The 18,542-nt window shown below is 44.2% G+C and overlaps 2 protein-coding genes across 2 annotated transcripts; both read left to right on the top strand.

The window, feature by feature from the left end:
* The first annotated feature begins 5,078 nt into the window (after positions 1-5,078).
* On the top strand, positions 5,079-5,540 carry NANOS2 (nanos C2HC-type zinc finger 2). Its single transcript, XM_053474072.1, has one exon. It carries the CDS (start codon positions 5,079-5,081, stop codon positions 5,538-5,540), a length of 462 nt encoding a protein of 153 aa, XP_053330047.1.
* A 4,697-nt stretch (positions 5,541-10,237) lies between these two features.
* CCDC61 (coiled-coil domain containing 61) lies at positions 10,238-16,100 on the top strand. Its single transcript, XM_053472862.1, has 14 exons — positions 10,238-10,274; positions 10,729-10,884; positions 11,612-11,694; positions 12,271-12,431; positions 13,159-13,311; positions 13,434-13,644; positions 13,886-13,968; positions 14,110-14,303; positions 14,776-14,854; positions 14,946-15,007; positions 15,120-15,195; positions 15,292-15,361; positions 15,458-15,539; positions 15,720-16,100. The coding sequence occupies exons 2-14, from the start codon at positions 10,737-10,739 to the stop codon at positions 15,812-15,814; spliced, it is 1,497 nt and encodes a 498-aa protein (XP_053328837.1). The 5' UTR covers positions 10,238-10,274; positions 10,729-10,736; the 3' UTR covers positions 15,815-16,100.
* The last annotated feature ends 2,442 nt before the right edge of the window (positions 16,101-18,542 follow it).

The raw sequence follows: 18,542 nt of genomic DNA, 5'->3' as shown, positions 1-18,542 counted from the left end.
TATACAAACGCATACCGCCCAACTGCCTCTCTGTCCTGGGCAGCTGCCCCACTGGGCTGCTTTTTTGGGCAGTAGGGATCATTGGTAATTTTATCTTCCCCATCTGGCCCAGGTACCATATATATATATATATATATACACATATATATACCTATATAATCAAAGCTCCCGCATGGCCAGCTCGCAACACCCCGAAGGTTGCCCTTTGGGTAAGGAAGGTGTCCATGCCACCAACTGCCCACTTCTGGTGCTGGTCCCACCCCACTCTGCTTCTTACCACCCCTTCAACACAAGTCCCCAGTCTGGAAATGTTGGGGAGGTGTGCAAGCAGAAGAAGTGATCAGTCCTCACCTAATGTTGCAGACAGGTTCTCGACCTTCTCCGTCAACCTCTCCCGTGTCCCGGTCTCCTTTCCTGCAGCTCCGCTTCCGATCTTGCACCTTGGGCTTCTTTCTTCTGTCCTTGTCCGCTTCATTGGAGAGAGAGGAGGACTGAAGAAAAAGAAGGTGCAAGATCAGAAGTGAAGCTGCGGAAAGCGCTCGTCAGAGAAGCTAGGGAGACGTTGACAGAAAGCGAGTGAGAGTTTGGGTAGCAACGTTAGAGCAAAACATTATTACAGGACCAGCTGTGCGCAACTTCAGAAGCGATGTGCAGTGATGTCATCACTGTATGCAATGCTGACTGAGCCCTGACATCATCACCTAGCCTTTACTGTGTGGGACATGTGGCTGTACGAGGGGCAGCCAGACCTGAATTCTATCCCCATGAGAAACCAATGTTCTTCTGGATTATACCGCTTTTAGCACTAAGGCACCTTTTTATACATATATCCCTCTATTCTAACCCCTTTTTCCCCCTAAAAAGCCTTTTTTTTTTTTTTTTTTGCTCAAATTCACTAAATTTTTTTGTTGAATGGCAACATGTTATAGTTCGCATTTCCACGTCACTGCAACAACTTGTAACAAAATCTTAACACGAATCTGTCTGCTACAGAGCAGCCCCTCCTATGGGTTTAGTTTGTGAGGCTAAACATAAGTTCCCCGGGCAGAAAGACATTCGAGAGCGATTATTTATAAACTTGGATTCTGGTGAAAACCTTGAAAAATGCTATTTTCACCATAGAAACTAATGGACATATCCAGCCGGGAAAATGGCACTGGTTGCTATAGCGATAAGGCCATATATCACACTTTGCACCACGACCACCTAGTTATACCCATGTTCACAGAGACATAGCATGCCCGTGTCTTCAGTCCCCACAAGCGTTAAACAACATCTTACTGCAATATCTGGCGCTAAAATGGTTGAATAAAACGTATAAATGCCCCTAGAAAAATACTTTGCGTTGCCAACTTGTATTATCCGGGTAGAATCTATACTGATTGTGCCCCGCCGTACCCCTGTGATCACAGACCGCCAGGTAAATGGGCTCTCACATACTACTGCTCGTTGGGCACGGCTCCTGCTTTAGCCTTTTTGTCGTCATGGCCAACGGGACTCGTATTTTCGGATCGGTGGGTAGGCTTGGCGGGCAGTTCGGGATATGTTATTGCTCTGTACCTCAGCAAGTAGAGTCCCCCTCTTCCTCTGGATTTTGAAGGGAAGGCGGGGGGTATGATGGCGCATGCGAGTGCACACGACTGCCTGTGTGAAAGGCTTTCCTGCATCTCTACACCCTGGTCCTGCGATCCAACGGGGACCACGTCTTCTGAATGTGTGAACAAAAAACAGAGTAAAACTAAAAAAATGGGTGTCCCTCTCCACTAGGTGGCACCCGGATAACGCACAAGTACCAAAAATGTAAAAACATAAAGCAGCTTTGGTCCTTAAAGGGTTAATAATGTCTTCCATCGTGGTAGGGACATAACACCCTAAACGATCACATACACATATATACACAGACACACACACAGACCCACACACAGACAGGTGCAGATAATGATGAATGCGGAGGTGTCTGTTTATTACACAGGACACGCGAGTCTCTCACCTTGGAACGTTACTCGGGTGAAGTTACATTTCTCAGACACAACGAATGAATTTCATTTCCTGTTTGTGGATTTGGTAACTTTCTTACCCCTTTCCTACAAATCACTTCCAGGCAGCGGAGTAATCGTGTGATCTGCCGCTGACCCTTTGACAATTAAAGGGACGCTCCGGCTTTCATTAATGCTGCGATATCCCTCTAAATCTTCACTTTATTCCTTTTCCAAATAAATGGAGGGAATTCTGCAGAACCCCCCCCCCGTATGCATTTGCACTTTTTCCCACCCCAGCTAATTTCAGCTGAACACATCTCCCCCCATATGATGCACTTAACCCCCCCCCCCCCCAACTCGGCGGCAGGCTCCGTTAAGACCCCCAAAGAACTCGGACTACAGAGAAGGAGGGCAAGTGCGTCAGCAGGACAGCATCTTCTGCGTGCGGTGCTTTCATTTTTGTTTTGGAAGAACGCAGATTAAAGAGCTCCCCGGAAAAAGCGGCCATTAAAGCTAAAATGGATCAACGGAATCCCAAATCTACATCTTTTGGGGCCGTACCCCCCCCAAAGGGATATGTGACCCCCTTCCTTACACCCAGGCCAGATATTCTTTGCCCCCTTCTGAAGATGGGAGCCACTGAAGTCTTCAAGAAGAAGAATTAGCCCAAAACGGCAATCTACCACCCCCACCAGCAAAACAAATCACCTGGGGATCCGGCTCCACCGTGACCAGTTCCAGCGTCAAAAAACCTTAATCTGAACAAAATATTTTGGAAAAAAAAAAGAATCAGAGTGCCCGGTGAAAGTTAAAACAACCGCAACGAAGGAGCCCTGAATGGTGAAGGAGCCCTGAATGGTGAAGGAGCCCTGAATGGTGAAGGAGCCCTGAATGGTGAAGGAGCCCTGAATGGTGAAGGAGCCCTGAATGGTGAAGGAGCCCTGAATGGTGAAGGAGCCCTGAATGGTGAAGGAGCCCTGAATGGTGAAGGAGCCCTGAATGGTGAAGGAGCCCTGAATGGTGAAGGAGCTTACGATCTCTGGCACTGGGATCCGGTTACCGGTAGAGCTGGAAGGAGGTTCTGACAGCGATCGTCACCAACAGATCACGGGAGACCGAGGGAAAGATCCTGCGTATATAATCAACGAATAAAAGTCCTGGACAATTAACAGAACATCACACAAATAATACCAACACGAGCGATAGCGGCCGTTTCCGGGGTCATTTTCCCTTTAATTATATTATCCCGTTTCCCAACAGATTGGTAAAGAGCCCTGTTAGGTCTCTGGCAGGGCAGGAAGATCCGCCGAGGAGCTACTACGTCGTCCAGACATGGAGGTCTTTATCTCCGTGCTCCTCATTTGGACCTTAATTATTTTGTTCTTTCCTCGGAGCTCAGAATGTTTGATAGACGCGCGTCTCCCATATCGCTCTAAAACTAGAATTACTATTATCCTTTATTTACACAGCACCTTAACAATATGTCTAATAATATACAAAAGAAAATGTTTAGATTATCTTTTATTTATATATCGCCAACCATTTCCGCAGCGCTTCTTACCCTCCGTGCTTCTGACTGACGGAGACGGACAGAGACATCGGATAATGGGGGCCCGGTCCGCAAGCTTATAACGCCTAATATATTGGAAAAGGAAAACAAATTTTTCTTAGAAACCCCCTTAACCAAACGTTTTATTTTAGTTTTTTTGCATAAAGCACTGCCCTCGAGCCACTCCTCTATCTACACTCCTTGAAACAAATTTGCCCCTCTTTGGACATTTAAAAATGTCGGGAGGTCCCCGTTTATGCGTATTAAAGTATGATGAAGTATGATGGCTGGAGGGTCACTAAATCTATACCCATGGGTTATGTCGCGATGATGTAAAGAGGAAGGTTTTCCTCGAGGGAAGGATTAATGGGCCAAACGGTTCTTATGTGCGGTCAAACTCTATGTTCTACTTCCAGCTGTATGTTTAGGTCTCCGGGCGGGGGGGGGGGGGGTAAAGGCGTGCAGAAGTACTGAAAGAGAGGAGGTCAAGTTTAATGCATATAACGGAGCGGCCACAAAAAAAAAACCAAAAGAATCGATCCAGCACTTGAAAAAAAAAAAAAAACTTCCAGCTTTATTTAATTTACTAAATGATTAAAAAGCATAATTCACACCTAGGTGCATAGGAAACCCCAAATCTGACGCGTTTCAAGCGGCACCCCGCTCTTTATCACAGATGGAGCGGCCCCTTACATCGTGACGGTGCAAGTGATTGTATAGATTCCCCATATGAGTTTGAGTGGAAAAAGTACATATCCCCCCCCCATCCATTCCTTAAATGCCAGCCTGTTAGCCCTTAGTCTCTATCTAGTAATAAGAGTCCTACCTACTTGGCCTTAGCGAGGCTCCAGGGTGCCGGTTACCGTAAAGAAGCATGACATCCCGACTGGGTAAAACATTGAAGACGCGGAATGTTACGACGGAATAGATTGGATTCATGTTCCAGGGTACCGTGCAGTCCTTACTTCGAGGACCAAACTGCGACGGAACATCCCCTCGGTGGTCACATTTTCACACCGCTGATTGGCTGCTTGATGTAGCCAATCGGTGGCAGGAAAATTATCTCGCTGAAATCAATGGCAGTGCTTTCTGCACATGCGCACAGGGGGTCATTAGACTCCCCCTGGGACTGTGCCAGCGCTGGCCGTGGGCATACAACGTAGAGGCGGGCAGCAGCTGGTGTGTTTGGTTAAGGAGCTTGGACGGGGGGGGAGATAAATGCTCATGGGTGGAATCTGCAGAATCCCGCCATGAATTTGGGTGACGATAGGAACATTTTTAGGGGTCTACTCGCCTATCACTTACATTAAAGTGCATTTGATGGCTGGAGGGAGACTTTACTAAGGGCAACATACTTTATTCCAACCCTCAAGAGCGAGTATATGACAAGACCTTCTACTTTAGCCATCAGACCACACTGTGTCCTTTTAGGGGGGAGGTTAAACTTTCGGTTGTGGAGTGCGGGTTTCACACAAACCACACCTACCCAAGTCCGGAGATGAATAAATTTGGACAGGGACACATCATGGCACAGGCATTAAAGCAACATCATGGAGTTTGACCTCTGGAGAGACTACCTCCAACTTGCCCTGGTGGTCCAGGAGATAGCAAAGGAGGGAAGCATGAACCATTCTAAAGTAGCTTCTTCCAGAAATCCCCCGATCCCGATGGCGGCCAGCAAAACCCCAACGCACGACGCTAGCAACGGACACGCCACCGGTGCCGATGTCCAACCCAACGCAGAGTTAGGGTTTGCCAAGGTCAAAGCGTCAGACGGGATGTGTAACTTCTGCAAGCACAACGGAGAGTCGCGCTTTGTTTACACGTCTCATACTTTGAAAAGCCCGGACGGCGTAGTTACGTGCCCCATCCTACGGAAGTACGTCTGTCCTCTGTGCGGGGCCACCGGAGATTTTTCCCATACCCTTAAGTACTGTCCTCTCAACCAGGAGAAAGAATGCCTCTACCGGAAGAGCGGACGCAACTCGGCCGGCCGCAAAGTGAAGCGTTAAAGAAGAAGCGACATCGAAGACCTTCCAAGTTATGTTCTTTAACATGAAACGTGCCTTCCATTTTTATTTTGAAAGGGATGGATCCTGCATAGAAGGATTGGGGACTCCAAAAACTTTTTTTGTACTGAGGGGAGTACCTTGTTTTTTTGTTCAGTACGGCAGCAAAGGTGACCGTTCCTCCCTCCGCAACATTTACCGTCTGATGAAGGGACCGCACCTTGGCAAATGACTTTGATTTACCATATTTTTTCGTGACATCCCTTACAGGAGCGAACACTTTGGCACAACAGAAAAAAACAGGAAGAATTATGTCTTCGTTGTTGGAAATATTTTTTCAGTTGATATACCTCAAGAGAAAAATTGAAAAAAAAAATACAGGTTTGTTTCTATAACTGCAGAATTTGTATCAATCTCTGTGATCAATGCATGTATTTGTGAGTCTTTGTTTCCAGATGTCTATCCTGGAAGCTATTTAAACTGTTTAAATAGGACAGTAAGACATAAAAGTGGTATTGGACGGGTGGAAAGAATAATGTAGGAGTGTAATTATATAAGAAATATTCACCAAGGGGTAAAAGGGCAGAGATACCACGTGGTACGGGGCAGACAAAGAGGAACTTGAAATAGGGAATGGCAAGCATGGTGACAGAGTGGCTCTGGGAGTGAAAGGAGAGCTGTGATTGGGTGTATGGAGCATGTGATGGTTACGAGGATAACAAACGGGATCAACGAGAGAATTTAGATGGAACACGTCATTACCAGATCCACATCGTATGGCCTCCTGAATACGACACCATTAACTCGTATTCACTATACTTCCAAGGCAGCCTGATACGGGGTGTAGAACGGTGGTAGGTGAAACATTTTCAGCACTGAAAGACCTGGGTCCCGTGAGCAGAATGTGACATGATAACATGTACTGAGGCACCACCTGTAAAATCACTCAACCATTTCCGCCTTTTTGCCAATTCACAGGAAAAAATTAACGGTGGCTCCACGACCGACCACAAAAAAGCGTTCTTCTGCATGGATAATGCTATACCGCAGACAAATCATCAGCCGTAAACGGGGTAAAAACGTCCATACGCAAGGGAGGTATTGCCGTAAAAGACATTTCTGTTTGTGTCAATGCTCTGGCTTCTCATATCAGGTGTTGCCGGCACCAATACTTTGTGACTGGAGTCTAGCGAGGAAAGACACCATGCTGACTATATGATACGCATCCATAAATACAGAGGGAAAACCCCCAAAGTGCCCTAAAAAGAATCCACGGAAAATAAACCCTATGCTGTTAAAATATCTGCGGTTACGTGATGCAGCACAAACGATGCCAATGGTCATATCCAGACGGGACAGGTGTATATCAGCTTACAAATACACAATCTAGGGCCACAGCAGGTGGTGAATATATCCTCAGCCGGCATAATAATAACCATGCCTAGCTCCATCTCTATAAGGTGAACATATCAAAGACAATCACAAACACGCAAATCTCGAAGTTACAGATCACTTCCTCCCCTATAGGCGTTTATCCTTTTTCTGCTCCAATATCAACCCGTTGCACAACAACCATAACAGCCTCCTATCTGCAATGAAGACTCCGGGGACGTGAGCGCTGTGGGTTGAGGGCATCCATCCAACCGAGAATGTATTTTTGTTCTGCCAGCTGGAAGTCAGTGTGAACTAATCTCTTCCCCAAGGATCCCGAGCCAGACACACAGACATCTCCTAAACTGGGGGAGTCAGACCTGTCCCAATCCTAAACTGGGGGAGTCAGACACGTTCTAATCTGTGAAGTCAGACCTGTCCCAGTCCTAAACTGGGGCAGTCAGACCCGTTCTAATCTGGGGGAGTCAGACCTGTCCCAGTCCTAAACTGGGGGAGTGAGACCCGTTCCAACCTTAAACGGGGGGGGGGGGGAGATCTGCCCCAATCCTAAACTGGGGGGGGGGGTGATAGCTATACCACTCAAACTAGAGAAATAACAAATACCCCACTTCTAAACAGGGTGAATTAAACCTCTCAAAACTGATCTGGGAGAGTCTCATTCCCACTTCTAAACTGAGTTGGGCCCATTTCACTCCTAAACTGGGAGAGTGAGATCTGTCCGACTGCTTAACTGGTGGAGTGAGACCCATCCCATTTCTAAAATGGGGGAGTGCAACCTGTCCCATTCCTAAACTTCACAGGTTCTGGTTCTATACAGAGGGATCAAGTTGTTAGCCTCTTATTTACAACAGTAATGCATGTTCTTAATGTGAGTTTAGCTACCAACATCTCACCAGCTCAAACAAGAAACAACCCAATCCACTCTACACTACTAGCAACTTCCGGCCCTTCTGATCTCTTCCGGCTATTATTGTGAGGGCTATATACCTGGATATCTATAGTCATATTATTGTTATTTATTGTTTTATATAGCACCATCAAATTCCGTAGCGTTGTACAATGGGTAGACAGGACATAACAAGTAGTATGTAACATAACAAATTGACTTACAGAGACAACAGGTGAGGAGTCATATTTTATTCAGCCTATCACGTAATAAGTCCATCTTTAAATATGTACTTAGGTGGGTTTTTTTGGGGGGGGGTCCAGATAAGTCCCCTGTTTACTTACCTCCAGCAAGCACAACATCCACAGTCCAGCAAGGTTGGCATGGCTGCAGTCAGCATAGCTGTGCGACTCCGTGTGATAAATGTTTAATATCCAGAAAGCCCCCGAAGCGGCCGGATCTCACTGCCTGGTGGAAACAAGAAGTATAGGATTAATGCTGATCGCACATGCCAGAGGTGTAATAGCGATGCCCTCTGTTACCTGACTGCTTTCATACAGATAACAAACTGGGTGATTATTAATAGCATAATAGTGAATATAAAGCAGGATAAAATACATAGGAAATAGAAAGCCATATTAAATAACTCATCGGAAGCCGTACAAAGGCAGAGACCATCAAAAGCCACGCAAAGGGCCACAAAGATCTACCGGAACAAGAAAGAAACAAGAGAAAGAAAAGTGTGATGTAAATAAATAAAATAAATGGATTGTCAGCCCTGTTGGCGCTGCAGCCCCCTTCGCTCCCCCACCCCAGAGATTTGTATTTAGCCGGACGCATCCCCTGTCGCGATACAGGTAGCGCTGGTCAAATGCCACAGGCATGCGCAGAGAGCACTCCCGTCGACTGACACTGATTAACTGCTTCAAACAGCCAACCGGTCTCCCAAATTGTCATACCTAGGAGGCAGCACAGAGCTGAAGCTGCAGCTTCCCAATAAAGGAAATCATTTTTATTTATTTTTTTAACACTTGAAAGAACACTTAATAATTTAACTGAATATAAATTCTTCTTTAAGCTACCTGGGATATGAAACCGTGCCATTAAATACTAAACCGGCACGCGGCACCATAACATTTTATCGCAAATTGTGTTATTTCCAGGTCACGCTGCTCCGTGCTCTGGCCTAGCTAACAGCAGACCCGTTATCTGCAGATACCACTATCCGTTCATCCTCAGCGAGCTTCTCCGGCAAGGGCTGAGCGGGCCCTGAACACTGAATAGGTAATACAGCAGGTTCCTTAAACTCTCCTTGCTGAGTTAGCTTATACAATACCCAGGGCCAGCTCTGCCCTTCTCCCAGGACAAGCTCACTGGGGTTTGCCCTTCGTAACGTATAGCGATATATGTTCAAGGCACTCGCAAGGTGGCCCACAAAGGAGGACCAGTAAGGCAGCTATGCAGGAAAACCGTGACTGGCCTGCAAATGCCAGGACACTTGGGAGGCGTGACAGGTACATACATTTAACTGCATCGCCGTACCTGCGGTTTACGTGAGGAAAAGGGGAGCATAAAGCCGGGGGTGACAAAAAGTTTCATCCTGTTTTTAACACAGCGTCCCATCCTCTCTGCCATGCACTTCCACCCCAGGGGCATCTTTAAAAGTTGAATTGCCCCCTGTATCTCCCGTTACTGTTCATTCGCATGGTTTCATGCCGTGCTGGGATCCTATCGCACCTGAGCCCCGCTCGCGTCTCTGTAATATTTTCTGTGGTTCTGCGATATGAATACATGCTAGCCTTCCGTGGCCCTAAGACTCATAACCTCTATTGGAAAATGCGTTATAACTTAAATTATGTAAATAACCCCCATTATTTGGGGTTAAACCTTAATAAAGATTAATAATGATAGTAAATAGCATGTCACGAGATCAGATGTTAATTTAAAAAAAAAAAAAAAAAGCGTCCTTTTTAATTGTTGGTATTGTTGCCCCTCCCGGGCAACTAAGCAAAAACAGCCCCTCAGGAGAAACGGGGTGTGTAAAATAAACGGACCAAAAAAGACTAAGGCCATACAGAACAAGAAACCCGCGACGCCCGAATAACCCCACCGTAAAGCGCGCCCCGCTCAACCACCAGTAGTATTCCAAACTTACTTGTACACTACAACTAGGCCTAAACGTTGCCATAGCAATCGCTTGGCCATCCCGCCCAAAGGCAGCGACACTGCGTCGCATCTAAACTGACGTAGCGTACATGCAATGATTGACAGGCGTCTGCATCAATCAATAGCCACGAAAAGTGAAGGAGGCTGGTAACTGAGTGATTGACGCGCCACCTGGCCAATCGAGAACCCCAATTGAATGAAAGAGGCGAATGGCAGGAGAGGGTGGGGTTACTGGAGATTACCGGCGGTTTAACTGACTGTTGGTGACATAGTGGAGGAAAGAGTGGAAGCAGGTGATGTATATGTCTGCTGCTGGACCCTATATGTTTACTGCGTCACCTTACTTTATGTACATAGTTTGTGTCCCTTAGGCCTCTATACCATATGCTGCTAAAGGGTAACTGGTACTTTATTATCTGAAGTTGTTATTATTGGTTATCGCTCTGTCCTATTTCTCTCTTAATGTATGGCATATGGCCTCTGCTTCCTTCCTATACTTGTCTCCATGTAAAATATATATATTTATTATAATTGTGTGTGTGTAAAGAATATGTGCCTGATATATAAGCGCTGCCTTCCTTTATGTTCGCCCTTCTAATATATGTTTGGGTACCATGCAACTGTGCAGTATTTAATGGACTACCGCTCCCAGGATGATGGGAGTTGTAGTGGGGCCCGGTTGGTGTAAACTTTTCTGTTCCTACGGCTGGCAATTATGTCTTATGATGTTGCATTTTCATTCTGCAGGCTTTACCATGGAGGAAACTGAAGTTGCCGAGTCGCGTTGCGTGTTCCGGGGTATAGAACACATACTGCGTGTTCGGAACGCCGGAAACCGCCTCGAGGTGGAAGTGGAGGATGCGCTGACCACCGACCAGTGGAGAGGAGAGTTTGATGCGGAGTGTGAGTGTTACCAAGAGCAGAAACTATGACCATAAGTGCCGCTGCAAACAGTAATTCATTTTCCAACATTCCCCTTAATTGTTAAAATTACCCTGAAAAATTAACAAGCAAATTACACTTTTGTTCCGAACTAACACACCATTGCTGCGTTGCCAGTCTATGTGTCCCATATACTCCTTTAAAAAAGAAAAAAATAACAATATATAATTTCTTCTGATACCAAATGCACCGATTTGAATACCACTAAACCTTGTAACAAATTGTTTATCACACTCTTGTCTAGTTAGGAGTTAAACTTTTTAAGAATTTGCTGGCAGTAAATAAAGCGTAACATATAAGTCCTTAGTTCCCATAGTGTTATAACTAAAAGTTGTCGTGGATCTCAAGGAGGATAGAAGAACAATATGTGCAGCTATAGCAAAGATAGGAGGTACGAAGTTAAAAGATTAACATTTTGGAAAACCTTGGTTTATACAAAACATGGTGAACATGGAGAAGTGACACATGTATAGTTTATTTTATTAGCATGTTCCACGTAAACCCAGAACGCTAACATTTGACCTTAAAATATTAACTAGGTAGTATATGTATTGCTGGTTCCTGCCTTGTATTTACATATGAAGGAAAAGTAAAAACGGTGAAAACTGAATATTTGATTATCATCTATGTCAAACCCTATGTTTTCATTTGGTCGGATGAAATAATAATCTGCCTCTTTTCCTTCTAGTTATAGAGGACCTCACTCACAAGACTGGCAACTTCAAGCAGTTCTCAATCTTTTGCAACATGCTGCATTCTGCCCTCACCCAGGTGACATACTTATCCGATACACACGACGATATTACGTTTATTAAACGGTTCAATTATTTATTTTTCTCCTACTTAAAAATTAATATAGCATGAGTTCTTTATGATGATTTGTTATACTTTGCCTTATTAATTATCACTGACAATTATCTCTGGAGGGAAGTGTCAAACACCGCGATTTTATCGCCAGACAATTCAGGGTTGTTTAGCCCATAGAGGATATTTTTTCCCATCATATTAAGGTAGGACCACCAAAAAAAGTTGATTAACGTTCTTCAAACATACAGACGCAGACGTTTCAAATTAGGACACGGGGTTTTCTGTAAAAATAGCAGAGCATTTTCTGTGCACGAAAGTAAAAGTAGAGCGATCAACAGGGAAGTCTTGTTTCCATGGTGATTGCTCTACTTTTCGTGCTTTGCATCAAAACTGTTTTATGTACACAGACCTCGTGATCTTCCAGGATTTTGTGTTGTTGACCTGAGGTCCAGATACAATTAAGTTAACGCAATGTATATTGCCTGTGAGTTTAATGGCGCTGTCTAAATCAGCCTTTTTAACTCCTTAATTTTCCCATAGACCAGCGAGTCGGTTACGCTTGACCTCTTGACTTATGCAGACCTGGAGTTGCTGCGTCATAGAAAAGTAGGAGGGGCTCCTAGGCAAGCCCCACCCCCAAGAAGCTCCAACCTTGGTTCAAAGCGCTATCTGATCCTTATTTACTCAGTGGAATTTGACAGGTGAGAGTCATTACAATGTCTCTTTGTTAAAAAATTTGGACCGTAAATACAGTTGCAAACAAAAAAATATATATATATTTTCCAAGACTGCTAAATTGTTAAAACCTTTAAAATGATCAAGCGATCAAATTAGACATAAATCGCTAGCAAATGTACAGATCAAAGACGGTGAGTATTAAAATATTTTCAAATTGTATCAAACACACAATTTTGAATCTCGCATTACATTGCGCTCGATATTGCCTTTCTAGCTTTAGTTTTAAGCCGTGGTCCAAAGAATTGTGAAAAATATTAGATGTGTACGGCTTTATCCACAATATAGAAAGCACAACGTGGACATTTTTTGTATTAGATTCTTTAATATGTATTTATCACAATGATCCATTATACCAATCAGAGGGGCAGCGCTAATGTTTCCAATCTCTTTTTAAATCACGGTCTTTAGTTTGATCTGCTCTGGTGATCTGTAAGATGGAAATCTAATGTATTATGCAGAAAATTCAGTGATTTCCACTCAAAACATGGTTGGACTACAATTCCCATCATGCCAGACCAACTGCCTGATTTCTAGTACTGCACATGATCGTATAGTGGTATGTTTTTGGTATGAAGGTGCTTTGTCATACTCCAAGTCCTCCAAGTTGAGGAAAAATAGGTTCAATTTTCCTCTGTTTGTTATTAAAAACGATAAAAACAAATAACTCAAGGTTTTTCTGTTTCATCCCAGGATACATTACCCTCTCCCTTTACCCTATGTTGGCAAGCCAGATCCTGTCTACCTGCGCCAGGTAATCCGAGAGTTAAAGGACGAGCTTGCGGTTCTGAGAGCAGCTCCTGGCGAGCAGAGCAGGGAAGGAGAAATCCGGCAACTACGTGAGGAGTGAGTAACTGCGAAGCCTTTATGGGGAGATGAATCCCTGATGTGTCTCAAGATTGTCTTTTGGAATTTTTTTTTTTTCTTTTCTGAATATTTTCTGCTTTAACTTTTCTCCTGAACCTCAGGCTTCAGAGGGTGATGGATGAGAAAAGGGAGGCAGAGCTGGCGCTGCAAAGACTGCAAGATCTGGACATCACCAACGAGAAGGAGGCCGGTTGCACGCGGATCTTAAAGAAGGCCATACAGACCCTGGAGTCAGAGCTACAAAAAGAGAGAATAAGGAACCAGCGAATGGCTAGTAAGAGACGTGAAGAATGCCGGCTGCTGGCGGAGCAGGTGAGCAGCATCTTAAGGACAAACCCTGACTCCTAAAGAGAAATACACAGATCCATAGCAATACCCACCTGTTCTTTTTGTTGCCCAATTTTAAGGGAACTGTGAGACGTTGGCTGGCTCGCAGCGTATGTGTGGGAATGGTGGCCCAAGCTTCTCATAGAATAGAAACATTGTTTTTGTTTAGAAGATTTTACACCAGCCAGTGACACTTTTAAACTATTTGGTATTTTGCACCCTTTAGCTAGAAGAGGCTCGAGCTGCAGAACGCACCCTTCGACTGAAGGTGAAAAGCCTAACCACGGAGCTCGCCATGTACAAGAGAGGGTGAGATGATGAGGCTTGTAGTCTTTTGGTATCATCAAACTTTCTTCAATGTTAGGAACCTTCTCACAGCCCCCCCCCCCATTTCTGATATCTCTATTGGATGTCTGAGGGCGACAACAGCATTTTTTCTTTCTCCTACAGACGGGTGACACCTACCGGACCTTCTCCCCAAGGCCGATCCAGCTCTACAGGCCGTGGGTCATCACAGCGAAGTGGATCCAGAGGAGAATGTGTGGTTAGGAAGGACCGATCTGTATCACGGGAGCGTACCGGGAGGAGCTCTGGAGAGGGAAGGAATCTAGTGAGGCAGCCAAGGTTATCGGCCTCTCCTGTCGGTAAGTCTTCACTGCAGTGCACCTTGTTTCAAGGAGACTTGATAGGGAATTCTATAGATTTTTTTTTCTTTCTTGTATCAATTCTAGTTGTATCTACAAAACTGGACCTTTCTTTATTTTTAAAAGTCCCATACAACCAGTTGATCTGTAAACTTTTCCATAAGAGCAAGCAACACATCACATGATGAGAAGAGGCCACACGATCATGTCAGGAGGTCTGTATTTGACCTTCTTGATGATAACTTGCACATGAACTGTTTAGAATGCAGTTATTCTTTCTTTCATACAAGGTGTTTAAAAAAGAACAACAAAACAAATTTAGTACAGAAATAGTACAGTTTTTTTAGCTAATGTACTGGTTGGAATTTGTAGATTTCGATAAAATTTAAGCCTGAACAGCGAGCACAGCGATAAAGAAAGTCATGTTTAAATTCTGTAGAGGGTTGTAAATGTTCACCTTGTCTTGTAATAGGAATTCGACCCCCAAGGTTTGACCCTACAGCCTATGTCAAAGACCGGGAACGCAAACAGAAAGAGGTAGAGCAGAAGATGTAAGTAACCTTACCCCGCGTGACCCGCGTTTTATTGACCTGTTCATCCATTAAGCTGCATTTATTCCAAGGCTGGTCTGTTTCTCCACAGTAGGGTCAGACGGGTGTCAGGATCCCCATCAAGCGTGAGAGGTCAGAGACGCAGCTCATCAGGTGAGTCCTGCAGTTTTCCACTCTGTGTTGCAACGTACAGTCTTAGAGGTTCTTTAGAACTTTTGATGTCTTATCGTTTTCCTTCGTGATTTATTGATGTTCTCCTTCATAGTGGAGAGTCTTCGTAGTCATCGTTCTTACCAAAGTTCTGCGGACGAAATGGACGACAGCGAGCCTTCGGCCATCAGGTGATGCTGGATCCAATGTTTTGTCATATTGGGGGGGGGGCAGTTTTCCTGACCTTCTGTCTTAAATTGTTTTTTTATTTTTGTTTTTTTCCTTAGTGGTGACAGGCGTACAGCAACACGTGGGAGACGGCCTTTCGCACCTTCCACCTGGAACAGCCACAATACTGTAAGTTTACCACCCATTTCAAATGTGAGCCTTCAGCTTCCCTTCGTCAGCCTACTTACATGGTCCTATTTTTTGTTTTTTGTTTGTTTTGTTTAGGGTCAGCAGCGGACGAGGGAAAGGTCGGCTGGTAGAAAAAGGCTTTCTAGCACCCCAGCACATGACCGGAAAACTGAAAAGGGTAACTTGGCCTGGCCCATTTTTCCACTATAATTGTGTGTGTGTGTGTGTGTATATGTATGTGTATGTGTATATATATATATATATATATATATATATATATATATATAAATATAAATATAAATGTGGGTCCCACCTTCATATATACTTCTTTGACCACGATTATTTCTTCCAAATCCAGAAAACCGCTTTGATCCCCTTTCCGACCTGTCGGATATCGATGCTCGGCTGCAGGCATTGCAAGATTACATGAGGAACCTGGATACCCGCACTTAGAACGCTCTCTCAGACTATGGAAGTATAACTCGGTGCCGGCTTCTAGCCGGAGGGCGAAGAAACACTGGCTTCCCCTCAGCTTCTTTTCTTGCATTGTATTTTTATAAACGGTCAGACTCTGGAATACTTCAGATATCCACATGGACTTTTTAAAGGTGATAGGACAATCTTTGTGTGGTTTCTTACTTTGTGTGTTTATCTGTTAGACTTGCGTATAACCATAATGTTCAATCCTGAATAATGTGCCGCCGGCAGCATGGCCGCTGCTGAATTTTCAGCCTAATTATTCAGCAATGTAACATTTTTAAACACTTCCATTTTTCAAAGCAGAACTGAAATGAGTTGGTATAAATGTGAAAACTAAGCACCCTTTAAATCAAATGTATACTTTTAAAATATATAGGGTTTTTTTGCATATTGATTCGGATAGACCAATATGATCTGTCTATTCACAACTGTGTTATTGTATCATTTTATGTTTGTGATATTGGAGATTTCTTTTAATTTATTTTGTTCTATTGTGGAATTTGAATGAAGTTTAAGCCATTTTTTTAATTAAAAAAAAAACAACAACTTGTATTTAATCTGAACAAACTGTCTTCTGCTTTATATTGTAAAAAAAACATAATGTCTGTTTGGATTTATTCCTGGAATTTGTTTACTCGTATAATAGGGGGGGGGGGTAATTACAAGTATGGATAAAGTGATGTCAGAGCTGAATGCGGGTCTCTCTAGGAACGCTTGGTCGGTCAGATAATGCCCCAATACTGGCAAAGGGTTAAACATTGTAACTCATTTGGGCATAAGGCCCAGGGACGGGCCATCAGCTTTGGGTAGGGTAGCTCACATGATGCTCGGCAAGCAGGAGACTGATGTGGCACTTAAATCCTTAAGAGCTTTGTTGTTCGTGCTGTAAAGGCAAGTTACAAAGCTACAGAGCAGATCAAAGGTTCAGAGCTTAAAATATTTGTCAACCTCTGACAGGTAGGGAGGCGTTAAAGGGAATCCGTCCCACGCTGATGCCCTTTGTTGCCATTTACCTTTATGTATTTATCCATGCCTGTCTCCTTTAAAGCCCCTTTTTTGGGACACAAATTTAAAATTGAAGTGTCTTTGCCGGTCTTGCCCACTCTGAACAATTCTAGGCCACCCATTCTGTATCGTTGAGTGAATGGCATAAGTGCCCGTCAGCTGGGGGGGGGGGGTTAAATGTTCTTAGAGGGTCTGTTTGAGGGGTGGGTTTAATAGCCGGAAGGGTTTGGAATAAATGCCAGCCAGGATGTTATCTGGTAGGGGAGGAGTTAATTGAAGTCGAGGTCCCTGGCAATGAAGGGTTAAACAACGTGCGCTGATCTGCACTATGTTTGGTTACATTCCTCTGCGGAGAGTTTTCGGATGTTTATATTTAGAGCGTGGAACTTATGAATAGAGAGAGAGACATGGAAAGAATGAGATTTCTATCTATCTGCCCATCCATCTATCTGCCTGCATATGCTAATAGCCCCCCTAATTGCCCTGTGCAATTGCCTCTCTTGGTGGCTAATTTCCTATGCTGCCTATTGGCCCACCTAAAAGTATATTTTAAAAGTACCACCCAAAATAGGCAAATGTATACTTTATTTGAACTTATAAAGTTTTAATGGGGAGGGGCAGTTCTGTATATTTTTTTTATAATTTATATATATATATTTTTATTTTTTTTATAGCATTCTCAGTGTATATTTCATGGGTGTGAACCGGTTCTGTGTCCTGATATAAATACGTTCACATAAATCTATACATATACAAAGTATATGTGCAAATAAATCTTTAATGGGCATTTTATAACATTGTTACACGAGTTATTTCTTTGTAAGTTTGTAGCTTGACAGCTGAGATTTGGGGCTGTTGGGTACTAAATGGGGGACTATAAGAACATTATATATATATATATATATATATATATATTTTGGAATATATAATAAGAGGGTGCATTGGATCCGCTGAGTATAAACTATATAATATCAGATTGGATATACAGACAATGCGTTCGGGGCATACAGCGGTCTGGGAAGCAGGGAGGGGGCCGATGGGGAACGTGGTTGTGGAGATATGGAGAAGACCTGTCAAAATGAGACAATGACGGCTAATGGAGAGGAGGGTAAGCATTCGGTTACGACAGCTGGAAGGGTGAGATCGGAGAAGAGAATTGGGATAGTAGGAGTTAAAGGGAGAAGGGAGGTGGAGATGGGGGAGTTTGGAGGAAAGGCAAAAGAGGGTGGAACAGAAAGCAGCAGTTAGAGGAGAGGGAGAGCGAGACGGCAGCGAGGGGAGTTCAGTTAGAGAGAAGTCAGGGTAGTTGAGTTAGGAAATCCAGGAGACGCTTTGCTGGACGCAGGTGGATCCGGGGGGCGCGCTATAGAATATATTCACTAACGTCGGTGTTCATGATGGGCGGGTAGAGGGCTGGAGATTATCAGCCCGTAACGTTACGCGTTACTTTGTAACAGAGCGCACCGGTGAGTAGCCGTAGGTGTCCGGGGCCGCTCAGCGTTAAGCCAGTTAGTGTAAAATCGGGCAACTATCTGTAAACCGCGGGCTGTTTCTCCACAAGAGTGCAGATTAGTCTCCGTGCCATTAATCTGAGGATGCTCGGCCGGCGTTAGAGCGCGCCGTACGGGCAGAGAGAGTTCACAGGTGAACGTCCCCGGAATATGACTCCTCAGTGAGTGTCAAGAGTACTCGGAGG

The sequence above is a fragment of the Spea bombifrons genome, chromosome 8 (genome assembly GCF_027358695.1).
Source record: "Spea bombifrons isolate aSpeBom1 chromosome 8, aSpeBom1.2.pri, whole genome shotgun sequence".
NCBI lineage: Eukaryota > Metazoa > Chordata > Amphibia > Anura > Pelobatidae > Spea > Spea bombifrons.
The sequence above is the reverse complement of the archived record's forward strand: the minus strand, read 5'-3'. Positions and strand labels throughout refer to the sequence as shown.

Coding starts and splice junctions, on each gene's coding strand:
- NANOS2 (XM_053474072.1), top strand. CDS start 5,079: ATGGAGTTTGACCTCTGGAGAGACTACCTCCAACTTGCCCTGGTGGTC.
- CCDC61 (XM_053472862.1), top strand. CDS start 10,737: ATGGAGGAAACTGAAGTTGCCGAGTCGCGTTGCGTGTTCCGGGGTATA. Junction 13,312..13,433: donor ATCCGGCAACTACGTGAGGA/GTGAGTAACTGC, acceptor CCTGAACCTCAG/GCTTCAGAGGGTGATGGATG. Junction 15,196..15,291: donor AGCGAGCCTTCGGCCATCAG/GTGATGCTGGAT, acceptor TTTTTTCCTTAG/TGGTGACAGGCGTACAGCAA.